The sequence below is a fragment of the Oncorhynchus gorbuscha genome, linkage group LG11 (genome assembly GCF_021184085.1).
Source record: "Oncorhynchus gorbuscha isolate QuinsamMale2020 ecotype Even-year linkage group LG11, OgorEven_v1.0, whole genome shotgun sequence".
Taxonomy (NCBI): domain Eukaryota; kingdom Metazoa; phylum Chordata; class Actinopteri; order Salmoniformes; family Salmonidae; genus Oncorhynchus; species Oncorhynchus gorbuscha.
Genome location: NC_060183.1, coordinates 86,415,494 through 86,433,136, shown reverse-complemented (window position 1 = coordinate 86,433,136; position 17,643 = coordinate 86,415,494). Strand labels below are relative to the sequence as shown.

The 17,643-nt window shown below is 45.4% G+C and overlaps 1 protein-coding gene across 3 annotated transcripts in view; it reads left to right on the top strand.

The window, feature by feature from the left end:
• Positions 1-5,695, top strand: part of LOC123989582 (interleukin-11 receptor subunit alpha-like) — a 59,452-nt gene extending 53,757 nt beyond the window's left edge. The window contains exons 12-13 of one of the 3 annotated variants that reach the window (XR_006830575.1): positions 3,729-4,260; positions 4,322-5,695. Coding sequence is in view for 1 of the 3 variants with exons in the window: in XM_046290705.1 (XP_046146661.1) it covers positions 3,729-3,998 (270 nt within the window). In the remaining 2 variants the exon portion in view is untranslated. Of the gene's footprint in view, positions 1-3,728 lie in introns of all 3 variants that reach the window. The other 2 variants (XR_006830574.1, XM_046290705.1) reach the window with 2 other exon arrangements.
• The last annotated feature ends 11,948 nt before the right edge of the window (positions 5,696-17,643 follow it).

The window sequence follows — 17,643 nt, the reverse complement described above, 5'->3', positions numbered from 1 at the left end:
TTTTTCATCCCCGGATTCCCACCGCAAACGGAACATTTTTCAGCTGGATCTTCACAACTAGCTATCTAGCTAAACTGCAACCCCGGATGATTACCCCTGGCTAGCGTTTCCACCCACATAGCTTGAAGCTAGCCTGGCCAGAGCACCTGTAGCACACCCCTGCTACCCTGTCTAGCCCGGGCCTACGAACTGTTAGCTTGTTAGCACAGGCCTGCTAACCGTCTGAATCGCCGCGTCCCAAACACTCTCTGGACCCATATTTACTTTCTATCTCTTTTTGATTTTTAAATTGTTTATACCTTCCGGAAACCTGCCTCACCTATTGTGACACGGAATCGCTATTATTTTTAATTTTTTAGAACACACTCAAGAACCTCCAGACGCTAACCAGCTAACTAGCTACAAGCTATTTAGTCATTGTTAGTTTTTTTTAACCTGGATAACACTTGCCAGTCCAGCTTCCCTGCCCCATCCACCGCTGCCCCCTGGACACTGATCTCTTGGCTACATAGCTGATGCATGCTGGACTGTCCATTAATCACGGTACTCCATTCTGCTTGTTTGTTTTATCTGTCGGCCCCGTTGCCTAGTCAACGCCATTTTACCTGCTGTTTGTTGTGCTAGTTGAATAGCTGTTGCTGTCTCACCTACTGTTTTAGCTAGCTTTCCCAATTCAACACCTGTGATTACTGTATGCCTCGCTGTATGTCTCTCTCAAATGTCAATATGCCTTGTATACTGTTGTTCAGATTAGTGATCATTGTTTTAGTTCACAATGGAGCCCCTAGTTCCACTCTTCATACCCCTGTTACCTCCTTTGTCCCACCTCCCACACATGCGGTGACCTCACCCATTACAACCAGCATGTCCAGAGATACAACCTCTCTCATCATCACCCAGTGCCTGGGCTTACCTCCGCTGTACCCCCACCCCACCATACCCCTGTCTGCGCATTATGCCCTGAATATATTCTACCATGCCCAGAAACCTGCTCCTCTTATTCTCTGTCCCCAATGCTCTAGGCGACCAGTTTTGATAGCCTTCAGCCGCCACCTCATACTACTCCTTCTCTGCTCCGCGGGTGATGTGGAGGTAAACCCAGGCCCTGCATGTCCCCAGGCACCCTCATTTGTTGACTTCTGTGATCGAAAAAGCCTTGGTTTCATGCATATCAACATCAGAAGCCTCCTCCCTAAGTTTGTTTTACTCACTGCTTTAGCACACTCTGCTAAACCTGATGTCCTTGCCGTGTCTGAATCCTGGCTCAGGAAGGCCACCAAAAATTCTGAGATTTCCATACCCAACTATAACATCTTCCGTCAAGATAGAACTGCCAAAGGTGGAGGAGTTACAGTCTACTGCAGAGATAGCCTGCAAAGTAATGTCATACTTTCCAGGTCCATACCCAAACAGTTCGAACTACTAATTTTGAAAATTACCCTCTCCAGAAATAAGTCTCTCACTGTTGCCGCCTGCTACCGACCCCCCTCAGCTCCCAGCTGTGCCCTGGACACCATTTGTGAATTGATCGCCCCCTATCTAGCTTCAGAGTTTGTTCTGTTAGGTGACCTAAACTGGGATATGCTTAACACCCCGGCAGTCCTACAATTTAAGCTAGATGCCCTCAATCTCACACAAATCATCTAGGAACCCACCAGGTACAACCCTAACTCCGTAAACAAGGGTACCCTCATAGACGTCATCCTTCTGTAGCTCAGTTGGTAGAGCATGGCGCTTGTAACGCCAGGGTAGTGGGTTCGATTCCTGGGACCACCCATACGTAGAATGAATGCACACATGACTGTAAGTCGCTTTGGATAAAAGCGTCTGCTAAATGGCATATATTATTATATATTATCCTGACCAACTGGCCCTCCAAATACACCTCCGCTGTCTTCAACCAGGATCTCAGCGATCACTGCCTCATTGCCTGTATCCGCCACGGAGCCGCAGTCAAACGACCACCCCTCATCACTGTCAAACGCTCCCTAAAACACTTCTGTGAGCAGGCCTTTCTAATCGACCTGGCCCGGGTACCCTGGAAGGACATTGACCTCATCCCGTCAGTTGAGGATGCCTGGTCATTCTTTAAAAGTAACTTCTTCACCATTTTAGATAAGCATGCTCCGTTCAAAAAATGCAGAACCAAGAACAGATACAGCCCTTGGTTCACTCCAGACCTGACTGCCCTCGACCAGCACAAAAACATCCTGTGGCGGACTGCAATAGCATCGAACAGTCCCCGCGATATGCAACTGTTCAGGGAAGTCAGGAACCAATACACGCAGTCAGTCAGGAAAGCTAAGGCCAGCTTCTTCAGGCAGAAGTTTGCATCCTGTAGCTCCAACTCCAAAAAGTTCTGGGACACTGTGAAGTCCATGGAGAACAAGAGCATCTCCTCCCAGCTGCCCACTGCACTGAGGCTAGGTAACACGGTCACCACCGATAAATCCATGATTATCGAAAACTTCAATAAGCATTTCTCAACGGCTGGCCATGCCTTCCGCCTGGCTACTCCAACCTCGGCCAACAGCTCCGCCCCCCCCCCCACAGCTGGGGATAATAAAAGGCCACTAAAATGTGCAGTTTTGTCACACAACACAATGCCACAGATGTCTCAAGTTGAGGGAGCATACAATTGGCATTGTGTTGTGTGACTAAACTGCACATTTGAGTGGCCTTTTATTATTTTAAATAAGGATATAATGTTTCTAAACACTTCTACATACATGTGGATGCTGCTGTGACTACAGCTAGTCCTGAAGTCATCTTGAATAATAATGAGTCAGACTGAAGGAACGTCCACCAGAGCTGTTACTATCAACCAGTAACTCTGTAGTATCGCTTTTACTACAACTGTGAGCAGCCATTGTTTTGACTATAACCTTAACTATGAGGTGATTTCTGTGTTGTTCCTCTTTTCTTCCTCTCTTCTCTCCTCCTCTTTCATCTCCTCCTCTTTCATCTCCTCCGCTCTTCTCTCCTCTCCTCTCATCTTCTCCTCTCTTCTCTCCTCCTCTCTTTCCTCCTCTCTTCTCTCCTCTCCTCCTCTCTTCTCTTCTCTCCTCCTCTCTTCTCTCCTCCTCTCTTCTCTCCTCCTCTCTTCTCTTCTCTCCTCCTCTCTTCTCTCCTCCTCTCTTCTCTTCTCTCCTCTTCTCCTCTCTCCTATTCTCTCCTCTCTCCTCTTCTCCTCTCTCCTATTCTCTCCTCTCTCCTCTTCTCTCCTCCTCTCTTCTCTTCTCTTCTCCTCTCCTCTGTTCTCTCCTCCTCTTCTCTTCTCTCCTCTCTTCTCTCCTCCTGTCTTCTCCTCTCCTTTCCTCCTCCTCTCCTCCTCTCTTCTTTCCTCCTCCTCTTCTCTCCTCCTCTCCTCTCTCCTCTCTCTCTCCTCTCTCTCTTCTCCTCCCTCTCCTCTCCTCCTCTCTCTCCTCCTCTCTTCTCCTCCCCTCTTCTCTCCTCCTGTCTTCTCCTCTCCTTTCCTCCTCCTCTCCTCCTCTCTTCTCTCCTCCTCTCTTCTCTCCTCCTCTCTCCTCTCCTCCTCTCTCCTCTCCTCCTCTCTCCTCTCTCCTCCTCTCCTCCTCCCTCCTCCTCTCTTCTCTCCTCCTCTCTCTTCTCTCCTTCTCTTCTCTCCTTCTCTCTTCTCTCCTCCTCTCTATTCTCTCCTCCTTCTCCTCCTCCTTCCTCTCCTGTTCTCTGTAACTTAACTTCCCTCCTCCTCCTCCTCTCCTCAGCCTAGGTTGGCCCCTCCTCTCCACCAGGCCATACCTCTACCAGCTGTCTGCAATGTCCACAACACACTACCCACAACCTACCAGGAGACTCATCACGCTACCCACAACCTACCAGGAGACTCACCACGCTACCCACAAACTACCAGGAGACTCACCACGCTACCCACAACCTACCAGGAGACTCACCACGCTGCCAACAACCCATCTGGAGTGAGTGCTTGGCCTGGTCGCTGCCTGCCGATAGACAGACATGATGGACCGACTAACTGACTCCTCCCACTGGAGTTCAACCTCTTCTGATTGGCTGTGGGCCTCAGTGACAGTACGAAGGAAGGAGAGATTAGTATCTGTCTGTCTCCTCCCCTGACTGACTGACTAAGGTTCATATTGTATTCCTGATCATGGTCCTTTATTACTCGTGACTAATGGAAGGCTGAAAGAGGAGAAGAAGAAACAGAGTTTTCCAATTTGCTAAAGCAAAAGACATTACCGATATATAGACCGGTTGGCAATATAGACAGGTTATAAACAGGTTATAAACAGGTTATAAAGAGGTTATAGACAGGTTGGCAATATAGACAGGTTATAAGCAGGTTATAAACAGGTTATAAAGAGGTTATAGACAGGTTGGCAATATAGACAGGTTATAAGCAGGTTATAAAGAGGTTATAGACAGGTTATAGACAGGTTATAGACAGGTTATAAAGAGGTTATAGACAGGTTATAAAGAGGTTATAGACAGGTTATAGACAGGTTATAAACAGGTTATAGACAGGTCATAGGCAGGTTATAAACAGGTTATAGACAGGTTGGCATTCTCTTAACTTCAGCAGAAAAAGAGAAGGAACACTGCAAGGCTACTGCTATTGGTCAGTGGTTGAGAAAGAGGAGTCCTGTCATTTCCATGCTGACCAGTCACAGACAGTGTCAGGACGATGTCATATCTTAACGTGTGTATGTGGGTAGCTTGAGGTTACATTGGTCTGGGAACAGTTATCCTTCTCTCCCGACCCCCACCAGAAGTGGCCCCACCTGGGAAAGAGGACCTGATGTAGTATCTGTCACCATCACCCATTATGAGAGGTCTCTGCCACTTCAGATACAACCATCAGTTCTCCTCCGTCCCATTTCCCAACATCCCACAGCGTTATTCTGCTCTAAATGACAGTGGTAGTGATGTTATTTGTTGGTTCTTTACATCGCTGTGTAGTCATGGGAAACACAAGGTGTCTACTTAAAGAGTTAAAGCCTCGCTGGGTGTCTTTGAGGACTGCAAGGTTCTCTCCAGCTTGTACCTATGCATGGATCCTGTTGAAGCTTCTTCTGTGTTCTGTCTTAACCAACAGAGTTAAAGCCTCGCTGGGTGTCTTTGAGGACTGCAACGTTCTCTCCAGCTAGTACCTGTGCATGGATCCTGTTGAAGCTTATTCTGTCTTAACCAACAGAGTTAAATGTAGTTCATGTATATATTCTGTTGTTTTTAGAGGCTGTTCCACTGTGCACCATTCCCCAGTCAATGATATGAAGCTCTAATGCACTAGATGTCCCAGTGTGTTTGTTCCCATGCATCCCAATTGGCACCCTGTGCCCTAAAGACAGTGCACTAGATGTCCCAGTGTGTTTGTTCCGATGCATCCCAATTGGCACCCTGTGCCCTAAAGACAGTGCACTAGATGTCCCAGTGTGTTTGTTCCTATGCATCCCAATTGGCACCCTGTGCCCTAAAAACAGTGCACTAGATGTCCCAGTGTGTTTGTTCCTATGCATCCCAATTGGCACCCTGTGCCCTAAAGACAGTGCACTAGATGTCCCAGTGTGTTTGTTCCTATGCATCCCAATTGGCACCCTGTGCCCTAAAGACAGTGAACTCTAAAAGAAATGGGACATGTTTATTGGTGGATGCATTTGTTATTTGTTTTGGTTGTTTTTTAGATCTTTTACCCAATAATAATGAATGGTACATCATGCATTGTCATTTTGGAGTCCCTTTTATTTTAAATAAGGATATAATGCGCCGACTGAGATGGCCGCCTCGCTTCGCGTTCCTAAACACTTCTACATACATGTGGATGCTGCTGTGACTACAGCTAGTCCTGAAGTCATCCTGAATAATAATCAGTCAGATGGTTAAATATCATACTAATGTCTATCCAAGATGTTCTCACAATATCATACTAATGTCTATCCAAGATGTTCTCACAATATCATACTAATGTCTATCCAAGATGTTCTCACAATATCATACTAATGTCTATCCAAGATGTTCTCACAATATCATACTAATGTCTATCCAAGATGTTCTCTAATGTCTATCCAAGATATCATACTAATGTCTATCCAAGATGTTCTCACAATATCATACAATATCATAATGTCTATCCAAGATGTTCTCACAATATCATACTAATGTCTATCCAAGATGTTCTCACAATATCATACTAATGTCTATCCAAGATGTTCTCACAATATCATACTAATGTCTATCCAAGATGTTCTCACAATATCATACTAATGTCTATCCAAGATGTTCTCACAATATCATACTAATGTCTATCCAAGATGTTCTCACAATATCATACTAATGTCTATCCAAGATGTTCTCACAATATCATACTAATGTCTATCCAAGATGTTCTCACAATATCATACTAATGTCTATCCAAGATGTTCTCAGAGGAAGTCAACAATGTCCATAACATACTGAATCATACTGTCGTCATCATTCAGTTTCAATAACATACTGAATCCTACAGCTGTCACCATTCAGTTCCCATAACATACTGAATCCTACAGCTGTCACCATTCAGTTCCCATAACATACTGAATCCTACAGCTGTCACCATTCAGTTCCCTAACCCTAACCCCAACACCCTGCTAGAGCTCCAACACCCTGCCAGAGCTCCAACTCCCTGCTAGAGCTCCAACACCCTGCTACAGCTCCAACACCCTGCTAGAGCTCCAACACCCTGCTAGAGCTCCAACACCCTGCTAGAGCTCCAACACCCTGCTAGAGCTCCAACACCCTGCTACAGCTCCAACACCCTGCTACAGCTCCAACACCCTGCTAGAGCTCCAGCACCCTGCTAGAGCTCCAGCACCCTGCTACAGCTCCAACACCCTGCCACATCTCCAACACCCTGCCACATCTCCAACACCCTGCCACAGCTCCAACAACCTGCCACAGCTCCAACACCCTGCTACAGCTCCAACACCCTGCCACAGCTCCAACACCCTGCCACATCTCCAACACCCTGCCACATCTCCAACACCCTGCCACATCTCCAACACCCTGCTACATCTCCAACACCCTGCGACATCTCCAACACCCTGCGACAGCTCCAACACCCTGCCACATCTCCAACACCCTGCCACATCTCCAACACCCTGCCACATCTCCAACACCCTGCCACATCTCCAACACCCTGCCACATCTCCAACACCCTGCCACATCTCCAACACCCTGCCACAGCTCCAACACCCTGCCACATCTCCAACACCCTGCCACATCTCCAACACCCTGCCACATCTCCAACACCCTGCCACATCTCCAACACCCTGCCACATCTCCAACACCCTGCTACATCTCCAACACCCTGCTACAGCTCCAACACCCTGCTAGAGCTCCAACACCCTGCCACATCTCCAACACCCTGCCACATCTCCAACACCCTGCCACATCTCCAACACCCTGCTACAGCTCCAACACCCTGCTACAGCTCCAACACCCTGCTACATCTCCAACACCCTGCCACATCTCCAACACCCTGCCACATCTCCAACACCCTGCCACATCTCCAACACCCTGCCACATCTCCAACACCCTGCCACATCTCCAACACCCTGCCACATCTCCAACACCCTGCCACATCTCCAACACCCTGCCACAGCTCCAACACCCTGCCACAGCTCCAACACCCTGCTCGAGCGCCAACACCCTGCTCGAGCTCCAACACCCTGCTCGAAGTCCAACACATTTACATTTACATTTAAGTCATTTAGCAGACGCTCTTATCCAGAGCGACTTCTCGAGCTCCAACACCCTGCTCGAGCTCCAACACCCTGCTCGAGCTCCAACACCCTGCCACAGCTCCAACACCCTGCCACAGCTCCAACACCCTGCCACAGCTCCAACACCCTGCCACAGCTCCAACACCCTGCTACAGCTCCAACACCCTGCTAGAGCTCCAACACCCTGCTAGAGCTCCAACACCCTGCTAGAGCTCCAACACCCTGCTACAGCTCCAACACGCTGCTACAGATCCAACACCCTGCTACAGCTCCAACACCCTGCTAGAGCTCCAACACCCTGCTACATCTCCAACACCCTGCTATAGCTCCAACACCCTGCTCCATCTCCAACACCCTGCTCCATCTCCAACACCCTGCTCCATCTCCAACACCCTGCTCCATCTCCAACACCCTGCTCCATCTCCAACACCCTGCTCCATCTCCAACACCCTGCTACAGCTCCAACACCCCACAGAGACACATTACCCAACACACCCAGTATTTTGGGAAAATAATGGTTTAATCTAGTCTCTTTTTAACATAAGATAGCAATATGAAAATAAATTATTTAAAACATAAAATGGTTACAAATTCAATAAATAATATTTTAACAAATCAAATGCTAAAATTAATATTGCATTAGTACACATTGTAAAAACCAGCTGCGATCATTTCAGTTGATGCAGAAAGACAATGGACATGGTAGATATTTTACCATTATGCTGTTCTCTAAGACAATGTGTAGGCCTGCTTGTCCTTACACATGTTAAATATATTCATCCTGCTTGTCCTTACACATGTTAAATATATTCTTCCTGCTTGTCCTTACACATGGTAAATATATTCATCCTGCTTGTCCTTACACATGGTAAATATATTCATCCTGCTTGTCCTTACACATGTTAAATATATTCTTCCTGCTTGTCCTTACACATGTTAAATATATTCTTCCTGCTTGTCCTTACACATGCCGAATACATTCAACTTGACTCATTGATGCCCCCTGCAGGTCAGGGCTGCAGCACTTCCCCCATCACCAACAGATTATGAGAAAGACAGAAACTACTAGAAGTTAAGATAAAAAAATATGAACCTATTAAAGTAATGTTTAAAAAGTGTAACTCTAAAACAAATCATCCCTGGACTATATAGATAACAACAGATTTTAACACAACAACAGCCCGAACAGGCCCCATCATGCACCTGGACGTCTCCACACGTTCCTAAAAACATACCAAGCTATTAATACATCATGGACTAATGTACTACACCATCACTTAATATCAGGCACCAACAGACCTAACAGGCCCCATTCAGCTTCATAATGTACTACACCATCACTTAATATCAGGCACCAACAGACCTAACAGGCCCCATTCAGCTTCATAATGTACTACACCAACACTTAATATCAGGCACCAACAGACCTAACAGGCCCCATTCAGCTTCATAATGTACTACACCATCACTTAATATCAGGCACCAACAGACCTAACAGGCCCCATTCAGCTTCATAATGGTCTACACCATCACTTAATATCAGGCACCAACAGACCTAACAGGCCCCATTCAGCTTCATAATGTACTACACCATCACTTAATATCAGGCACCAACAGACCTAACAGGCCCCATTCAGCTTCATAATGCACGACACCATCACTTAATATCAGGCACCAACAGACCTAACAGGCCCCATTCAGCTTCATAATGCACGACACCATCACTTAATATCAGGCACCAACAGACCTAACAGGCCCCATTCAGCTTCATAATGTACGACACCATCACTTAATATCAGGCACCAACAGGAGGCTCCATCCAATAAGAAACACTTATAGTGTACTGCTCTGTTCCCTAGGACCTTCAGCTTCATAATGTACTGCTCTGTTCCCTAGAACCTTCAGCTTCATAATGTACTGCTCTGTTCCCTAGGACCTTCAGCTTCATAATGTACTGCTCTGTTCCCTAGAACCTTCAGCTTCATAATGTACTGCTCTGTTCCCTAGGACCTTCAGCTTCATAATGTACTGCTCTGTTCCCTAGGACCTTCAGCTTCATAATGTACTGCTCTGCTCCCTGGGAACTTCAGCTTCATAATGTACTGCTCTGTTCCCTGGGAACTTCAGCTTCATAATGTACTGCTCTGTTCCCTATAACCTTCAGCTTCATAATGTACTGCTCTGTTCCCTAGAATCCTCAGCTTCATAATGTACTGCTCTGTTCCCTAGAACCTTCGGCTTCATAATGTACTGCTCTGTTCCCTAGAACCTTCGGCTTCATAATGTACTGCTCTGTTCCCTAGAATCCTCAGCTTCATAATGTACTGCTTTGTTCCCTAGAACCTTCAGCTTCATAATGTACTGCTCTGTTCCCTAGAACCTTCAGCTTCATAATGTACTGCTCTGTTCCCTAGAACCTTCAGCTTCATAATGTACTGCTCTGTTGCCTAGGACCTTCAGCTTCATAATGTACTGCTCTGTTCCCTAGAACCTTCAGCTTCATAATGTACTGCTCTGTTCCCTAGGACCTTCAGCTTAATAATGTACTGCTCTGTTCCCTAGGACCTTCAGCTTCATAATGTACTGCTCTGTTCCCTAGAACCTCCAGCTTCATAAAGTACTGCTCTGTTCCCTAGAACATTCAGCTTCATAATGTACTGCTCTGTTCCCTAGGACCTTCAGCTTCATAATGTACTGCTCTGTTCCCTAGGACCTTCAGCTTCATAATGTACTGCTCTGCTCCCTGGGAACTTCAGCTTCATAATGTACTGCTCTGTTCCCTGGGAACTTCAGCTTCATAATGTACTGCTCTGTTCCCTGGGAACTTCAGCTTCATAATGTACTGCTCTGTTCCCTAGAACCTTCAGCTTCATAATGTACTGCTCTGTTCCCTAGAATCCTCAGCTTCATAATGTACTGCTCTGTTCCCTAGAACCTTCGGCTTCATAATGTACTGCTCTGTTCCCTAGAACCTTCGGCTTCATAATGTACTGCTCTGTTCCCTAGAATCCTCAGCTTCATAATGTACTGCTTTGTTCCCTAGAACCTTCAGCTTCATAATGTACTGCTCTGTTGCCTAGGACCTTCAGCTTCATAATGTACTGCATTGTTCCCTAGAACCCTCAGCTTCATAATGTACTGCTCTGTTCCCTAGGACCTTCAGCTTCATAATGTACTGCTCTGTTCCCTAGAACCTCCAGCTTCATAAAGTACTGCTCTGTTCCCTAGAACATTCAGCTTCATAATGTACTGCTCTGTTCCCTAGAACCTTCAGCTTCATAATGTACTGCTCTGTTCCCTAGGACCTTCAGCTTCATAATGTACTGCTCTGTTCCCTAGGACCTTCAGCTTCATAATGTACTGCTCTGCTCCCTGGGAACTTCAGCTTCATAATGTACTGCTCTGTTCCCTAGAACATTCAGCTTCATAATGTACTGCTCTGTTCCCTAGAACCTTCAGCTTCATAATGTACTGCTCTGTTCCCTAGGACCTTCAGCTTCATAATGTACTGCTCTGTTCCCTAGGACCTTCAGCTTCATAATGTACTGCTCTGCTCCCTGGGAACTTCAGCTTCATAATGTACTGCTCTGTTCCCTAGAACCTTCGGCTTCATAATGTACTGCTCTGTTCCCTAGAATCCTCAGCTTCATAATGTACTGCTTTGTTCCCTAGAACCTTCAGCTTCATAATGTACTGCTCTGTTCCCTAGAACCTTCAGCTTCATAATGTACTGCTCTGTTCCTTAGAACCTTCAGTTCATAATGTACTGCTCTGTTGCCTAGGACCTTCAGCTTCATAATGTACTGCTCTGTTCCCTAGAACCTTCAGCTTCATAATGTACTGCTCTGTTGCCTAGGACCTTCAGCTTCATAATGTACTGCATTGTTCCCTAGAACCCTCAGCTTCATAATGTACTGCTTTGTTCCCTAGGACCTTCAGCTTCATAATGTACTGCTTTGTTCCCTAGAACCTTCAGCTTCATAATGTATTGCTCTGTTCCCTAGGACCTTCAGCTTCATAATGTACTGCTCTGTTCCCTAGGACCTTCAGCTTCATAATGTACTGCTCTGTTCCCTAGAACCTAACATAGGAAACTATGACATATATTTTATATCACTATCATGCACATGCACCCTCACACATAAGGATGGCTCTGTTGCAGAAAGACTGATACATGTTTGATAGTGTCTTGATGCTGTATTGTTTGTCCTCCATGCTCTAATACTTTAATGTTAGCCCTTCCTTGTGTTTTTAGTAATACATCATTATAAAGGACTGAATATCAGCTATTGTCTTTGAATGAAAGTCAAATGTCAGCACAATGGAGCTCTCTGATGATGTTTTAAAGTTGATCCTTAGCATGGTGGTGATAGATGATGATGATGATGTTTTAAAGTTGATCCTTAGCATGGTGGTGATAGATGATGATGTTTTAAAGTTGATCCTTAGCATGGTGGTGATAGATGATGATGTTTTAAAGTTGATCCTTAGCATGGTGGTGATAGATGATGATGTTTTAAAGTTGATCCTTAGCATGGTGGTGATAGATGATGAATGATGTTTTAAAGTTGATCCTTAGCATGGTGGTGATAGATGATGATGATGATGTTTTAAAGTTGATCCTTAGCATGGTTTTCCATTGTTGCTAGGGATTTATAAATGGTTTTATGCTAGGGATTTATTTATCGTAGCTACAAATCTCCCTAATCCCCAGAAACACTTAGTTTTTGTAGAAAGACCAATGGCTACACATCACTCAAATGTAAACTTGCATACTTGCTACGTCTCGAACGCTACCCCCAGAGGTATAGCACCACAGTCGTTGTATAGATGGTAAGAGCAGAGCAAGTTTTTGAAAACAGCCTACAGACATTTTCCTAATATTTGAGACTTGTTATTGAGTTTTTACCTGAAATTGTAACATTCTGAAATTGTTGCAATAGCAGAATCCTCCCCACCAAAACATGTCAAATGTAGATCATACAAATGGGACATGTTTTTCATTTGTAACAGTGTGTGGTGATCTCAGAGGTAGCACCAAACAATGCCTTAAAGTACTACTTAAGTAGGTTTTCGGGGGTCTCTGTACTGTAATATACTATTTTATATTTTTGACAACTTACTATTACTCCACTATATTCCTAAAGAAAATAAGGTACTCCATACTTTTCCTCTGACAAAAGTACTCGTTAAATTTAGAACGCTTTGCAGGACAGGAAAATGGTCCAGTTCACGCACACATCAAGAGAACATCCCTGGTCATCCCTACTGCCTCTGATCTGGAGGACTGACTAAACAGAGAATATGCCCGTTCATCCCTACTGCCTCTGATCTGGAGGACTCACTAAACAGAGAACATCCCTGGTCATCCCTACTGCCTCTGATCTGGAGGACTGACTAAACAGAGAATATGCCCGTTCATCCCTACTGCCTCTGATCTGGAGGACTCACTAAACAGAGAACATCCCTGGTCATCCCTACTGCCTCTGATCTGGAGGACTCACTAAACAGAGAACATCCCTGGTCATCCCTACTGCCTCTGATCTGGAGGACTCACTAAACAGAGAACATCCCTGGTCATCCCTACTGCCTCTGATCTGGAGGACTCACTAAACAGAGAACATCCCTGGTCATCCCTACTGCCTCTGATCTGGAGGACTCACTAAACAGAGAACATCCCTGTTCATCCCTACTGTCTCTGATCTGGAGGACTCACTAAACAGAGAACATCCCTGGTCATCCCCTGCCTCTGATCTGGAGGACTCACTAAACAGAGAACATCCCTGATCATCCCCTGCCTCTGATCTGGAGGACTCACTAAACAGAGAACATCCCTGGTCATCCCTACTGCCTCTGATCTGGAGGACTCACTAAACAGAGAACATCCCTGGTCATCCCCTGCCTCTGATCTGGAGGACTCACTAAACAGAGAACATCCCTGATCATCCCCTGCCTCTGATCTGGAGGACTCACTAAACAGAGAACATCCCTGGTCATCCCTACTGCCTCTGATCTGGAGGACTCACTAAACAGAGAACATCCCTGGTCATCCCCTGCCTCTGATCTGGAGGACTCACTAAACAGAGAACATCCCTGGTCATCCCCTGCCTCTGATCTGGAGGACTCACTAAACACACATGCTTCATTTGTAAATTGTGTCTGTTTTGGAGTGTTCATCTGGCTATCAGTAAATAAAAAATAAATGAAATGTAAAAAGTGTCAATGTAGAAAACTGCCTGTTCAAATTCTGCACCAGATGGAACATGAGGGCTTTGATGGTCTGACAGAAAAAAGAAAGAAAATTTAATTTTACCTTTATTTAACCAGGCAAGTCAGTTAAGAACATATTCTTATTTTCAATGACGGCCTACGAACAGTGGGTTAACTGCCTGTTCAGGGGCAAAACAACAGATTTGTACCTTGTCAGCTCGGGGGTTTGAACTCGCAACCTTCCAGTTACTAGTCCAACGCTCTAACCACTAGGCTACGCTGCCACCCCACAATGAAGGATACATGGAAAACTACAATTTAGGTTTTCCTTATAAATACAGATTAATCACACATATAGTTTAACATATACTGTATGTGCAACACAGTCTTACCTCACTTTCCAGCTCCATATTTGGGCCAGTTCTGTTGAGATCCTGAAAAAAGATGTTATATGTGCCGATTCTAGACAACAGCATAAATACATATTTTCCTCCCCAAGACTCTGCAACTCCTGGAAAAATATACCTGTAAGTGTACTGAGATATATACATGGATCAACCTGATATATATATATACATGGATCAACCTGATATATACATGGATCAACCTGATATATATTTGTTTATATCAGTAGCTGCTGCGTGTGGTGTTTGTGGAGGCTGCCCCTGTTGGTGTGGTGGTTGTGGAGGCTGCCCCTGCTGGTGTGGTGGTTGTGGAGGCTGCCCCTGCTGGTGTGGTGGTTGTGGAGGCTGCCCCTGCTGGCGTGGAAGTTGTGGAGACTGCCCCTGCTGGTGTGGTGGTTGTGGAGGCTGCCCCTGCTGGTGTGGTGGTTGTGGAGGCTGCCCCTGCTGGTGTGGTGGTTGTGGAGGCTGCCCCTGTTGGTGTGGTGGTTGTGGAGGCTGCCCCTGCTGGTGTGGTGGTTGTGGAGGCTGCCCCTGCTGGTGTGGTGGTTGTGGAGGCTGCCCCTGCTGGTGTGGTGGTTGTGGAGACTGCCCCTGCTGGTGTGGTGGTTGTGGAGGCTGCCCCTGCTGGTGTGGTGGTTGTGGAGGCTGCCCCTGCTGGTGTGGTGGTTGTGGAGGCTGCCCCTGCTGGTGTGGTGGTTGTGGAGGCTGCCCCTGCTGGTGTGGTGGCTGGAGACTGTGGTGGTGGTGGTTGGAGACTGCCCCTGCTGGTGTGGTGGTTGTGGAGGCTGCCCCTGCTGGTGTGGTGGTTGTGGAGGCTGCCCCTGCTGGTGTGGTGGTTGTGGAGGCTGCCCCTGCTGGTGTGGAGGTGGAGGATGCAGATTTTATTTTATGAGGGATCCGAGGAGTTTCCTCTACATGAGGCATCAGGTGATCAGCGCTTATGTCATCACCCAGTTTGCCCCTTGTCCTCTGCACTCATGTTGACTTATACAGTTGAAGTCGTAAGTTTACATACACCTTAGCCAAATACATTTAAACTCAGTTTCACAGTTCCTGACATTTGATCCTAGTAAAAATGACCTGTCTTAGGTCAGTTTATATCACCACTTTATTTTAAGAATGTGAAATGTCAGAGTGATTTCAGCTTTAATTCCTTTCAACACATTCCAAGTGGGTCAGAAGTTTACATACACTCAATTAGTATTTGGTAGCATTGCCTTTAAATTGTTTAACTTGGGTCAAACATTCCGGTTAGCCTTCCACAAGCTTCCCACAATAAGTTGGGTGAATTTTGGCCCATTCCTCCTGACAGAGCTGGTGTAACTGAGTCAGGTTTGTAGGCCTCCTTGCTCGCACATGCTTTTTCAGTTCTGCCCACACATTTTCTATAGGATTGAGGTCAGGGCTTTGTGATTTGAAAATAAAAGAGAGCCGCACACTAAGAGCTCAGATGCAAAAATGTAATACCAACGTTTCGACAGCCAAGCTGTCTTCATCAGGGTATAATCACAAACACTGCGGGATGACTCGTTTATATAGTGTCAAAAGACACAGGTGTCTGTAATCATGGCCAAGAGTGGCCTAATATCATTGGTTAATAATCAAATATTAAAATGTCATACAAAGAACAGCATACAAACAACAAATGGATAGCATACGATCATAGATTAATTTGACTACACAAGTTTACAAACAATTACAATGGCAAAGTCACAATCACAAGAATGGCTTCAGATCAAAGTCTACGTTGATACAGAAGGGCGCAAGGGTCTTTAAGTTAAAGATCCAGGCAGCCTCTCGTTTTAACAATAAATTATCAGGTCGCCCCCTCTCCTAGGGAGGGTGACATGTTCGATGCCAATAGACTAAATCGAGTGGCCTGCCTCCAAGAAGTGGGCCGCAACTGGATAAGTAAAGTTTTTACACCTAATGGTGCTACGATGCTCTGAGATACGTACTTTTAATTTGGGCTTTGATTTACCTACATAATTTTTACCACAAGGACAAGTTATAAGATAAATAACTGCCTTAGTGGAGCATGTGTTAACACCTTTTATTGGGATCAAATTCCCTGTTTGTGGGTGTTTGAAGGATCTACATTTATAAGTGCATTGAGCACAGCCATTACATTTGTAATTTCCATCCAGTAGGGGCGCAATACACCTTGTTCTTGGGGTGGTAAATCAGTTTACCAATTGGTCTCTGAGATTTCTGCCCCGTGAGAATACGACCAAGGGAATGTCCGAAAACACATTACCGAGACTATCATCGGATTTTAGGATGTGCCAATGTTTGTGAACAATTCCCTTAATTTGTGTTCAGAGCACTTTGAAGAGTGGTTAGTTAGAACGCAAGAATGCATCTTTTTGCGAGACTGATGTCTCGTTTTGTTGTTAATTTTCTCAATGGCAATATTAATCTGATCATTCTTGTAGCCCTCTCTCCTTGAACTTTCTTTGCATCTCAGCCATATTTCTGTCGGATCGTTTTTTGCAAATTATTTTGAGTCGACAGAATTGGCTGTAGGGCAAACTATTTTTCAAGGGAAGTGGGTGACAACTATCAGCCCTCAACAAACTGTTACGATCAGTAGGTTTCCTGTAAAGATCAGTGTATAGAACATTATTTTCACACAAGATCAGAAGATCAAGAAACCTGATTTGACGTGTGTCAGACTGCAGAGTAAATCTCAGATGCTCAGAACAGGAGTGAAGAAAAGCATGGAACGCCTGGAGCTGTTTTGCATCACCCCTCCATAGAACACAAATATCATCAATATACCGTTTCCAAATACTGATGTTAGGCAAGAAAACATTTTTGAGAGGATTGAAAATAGACTGTTTCTCCATGTAACCCACATACAAATTAGCATAGTTAGGAGCAAAGGGGGATCCTATAGCAGTACCTAGCAGTACATAGCAGTTTTTTAAAACCAAAACAGAAGCTGACTTTAAACAGCAGTTCAAATCCAAGAGTAGGGGAAGCAGCTTTGCCACTGCAGTAGCTGTAGTGGCAGATTGTGTCTCGGAAAAACCTCTAAAAGAACAAACATTCCTACTTCCGACGCCGACAGAGATGAGATGGCCACCTCGCTTCGCGTTCCTAGGAAACTATGCAGTTTTTAGTTTTTTTACGTGTTATTTCTTACATTGGTACCCCAGGTCATCTTAGGTTTCATTACATACAGTCGAGAAGAACTACTGAACATAAGAGCAGCGTCAACTCACCATCAGTACGACCAAGAATATGACTTTCGCGAAGCGGATCCTGTGTTCTGCCTTTCACCCAAGACA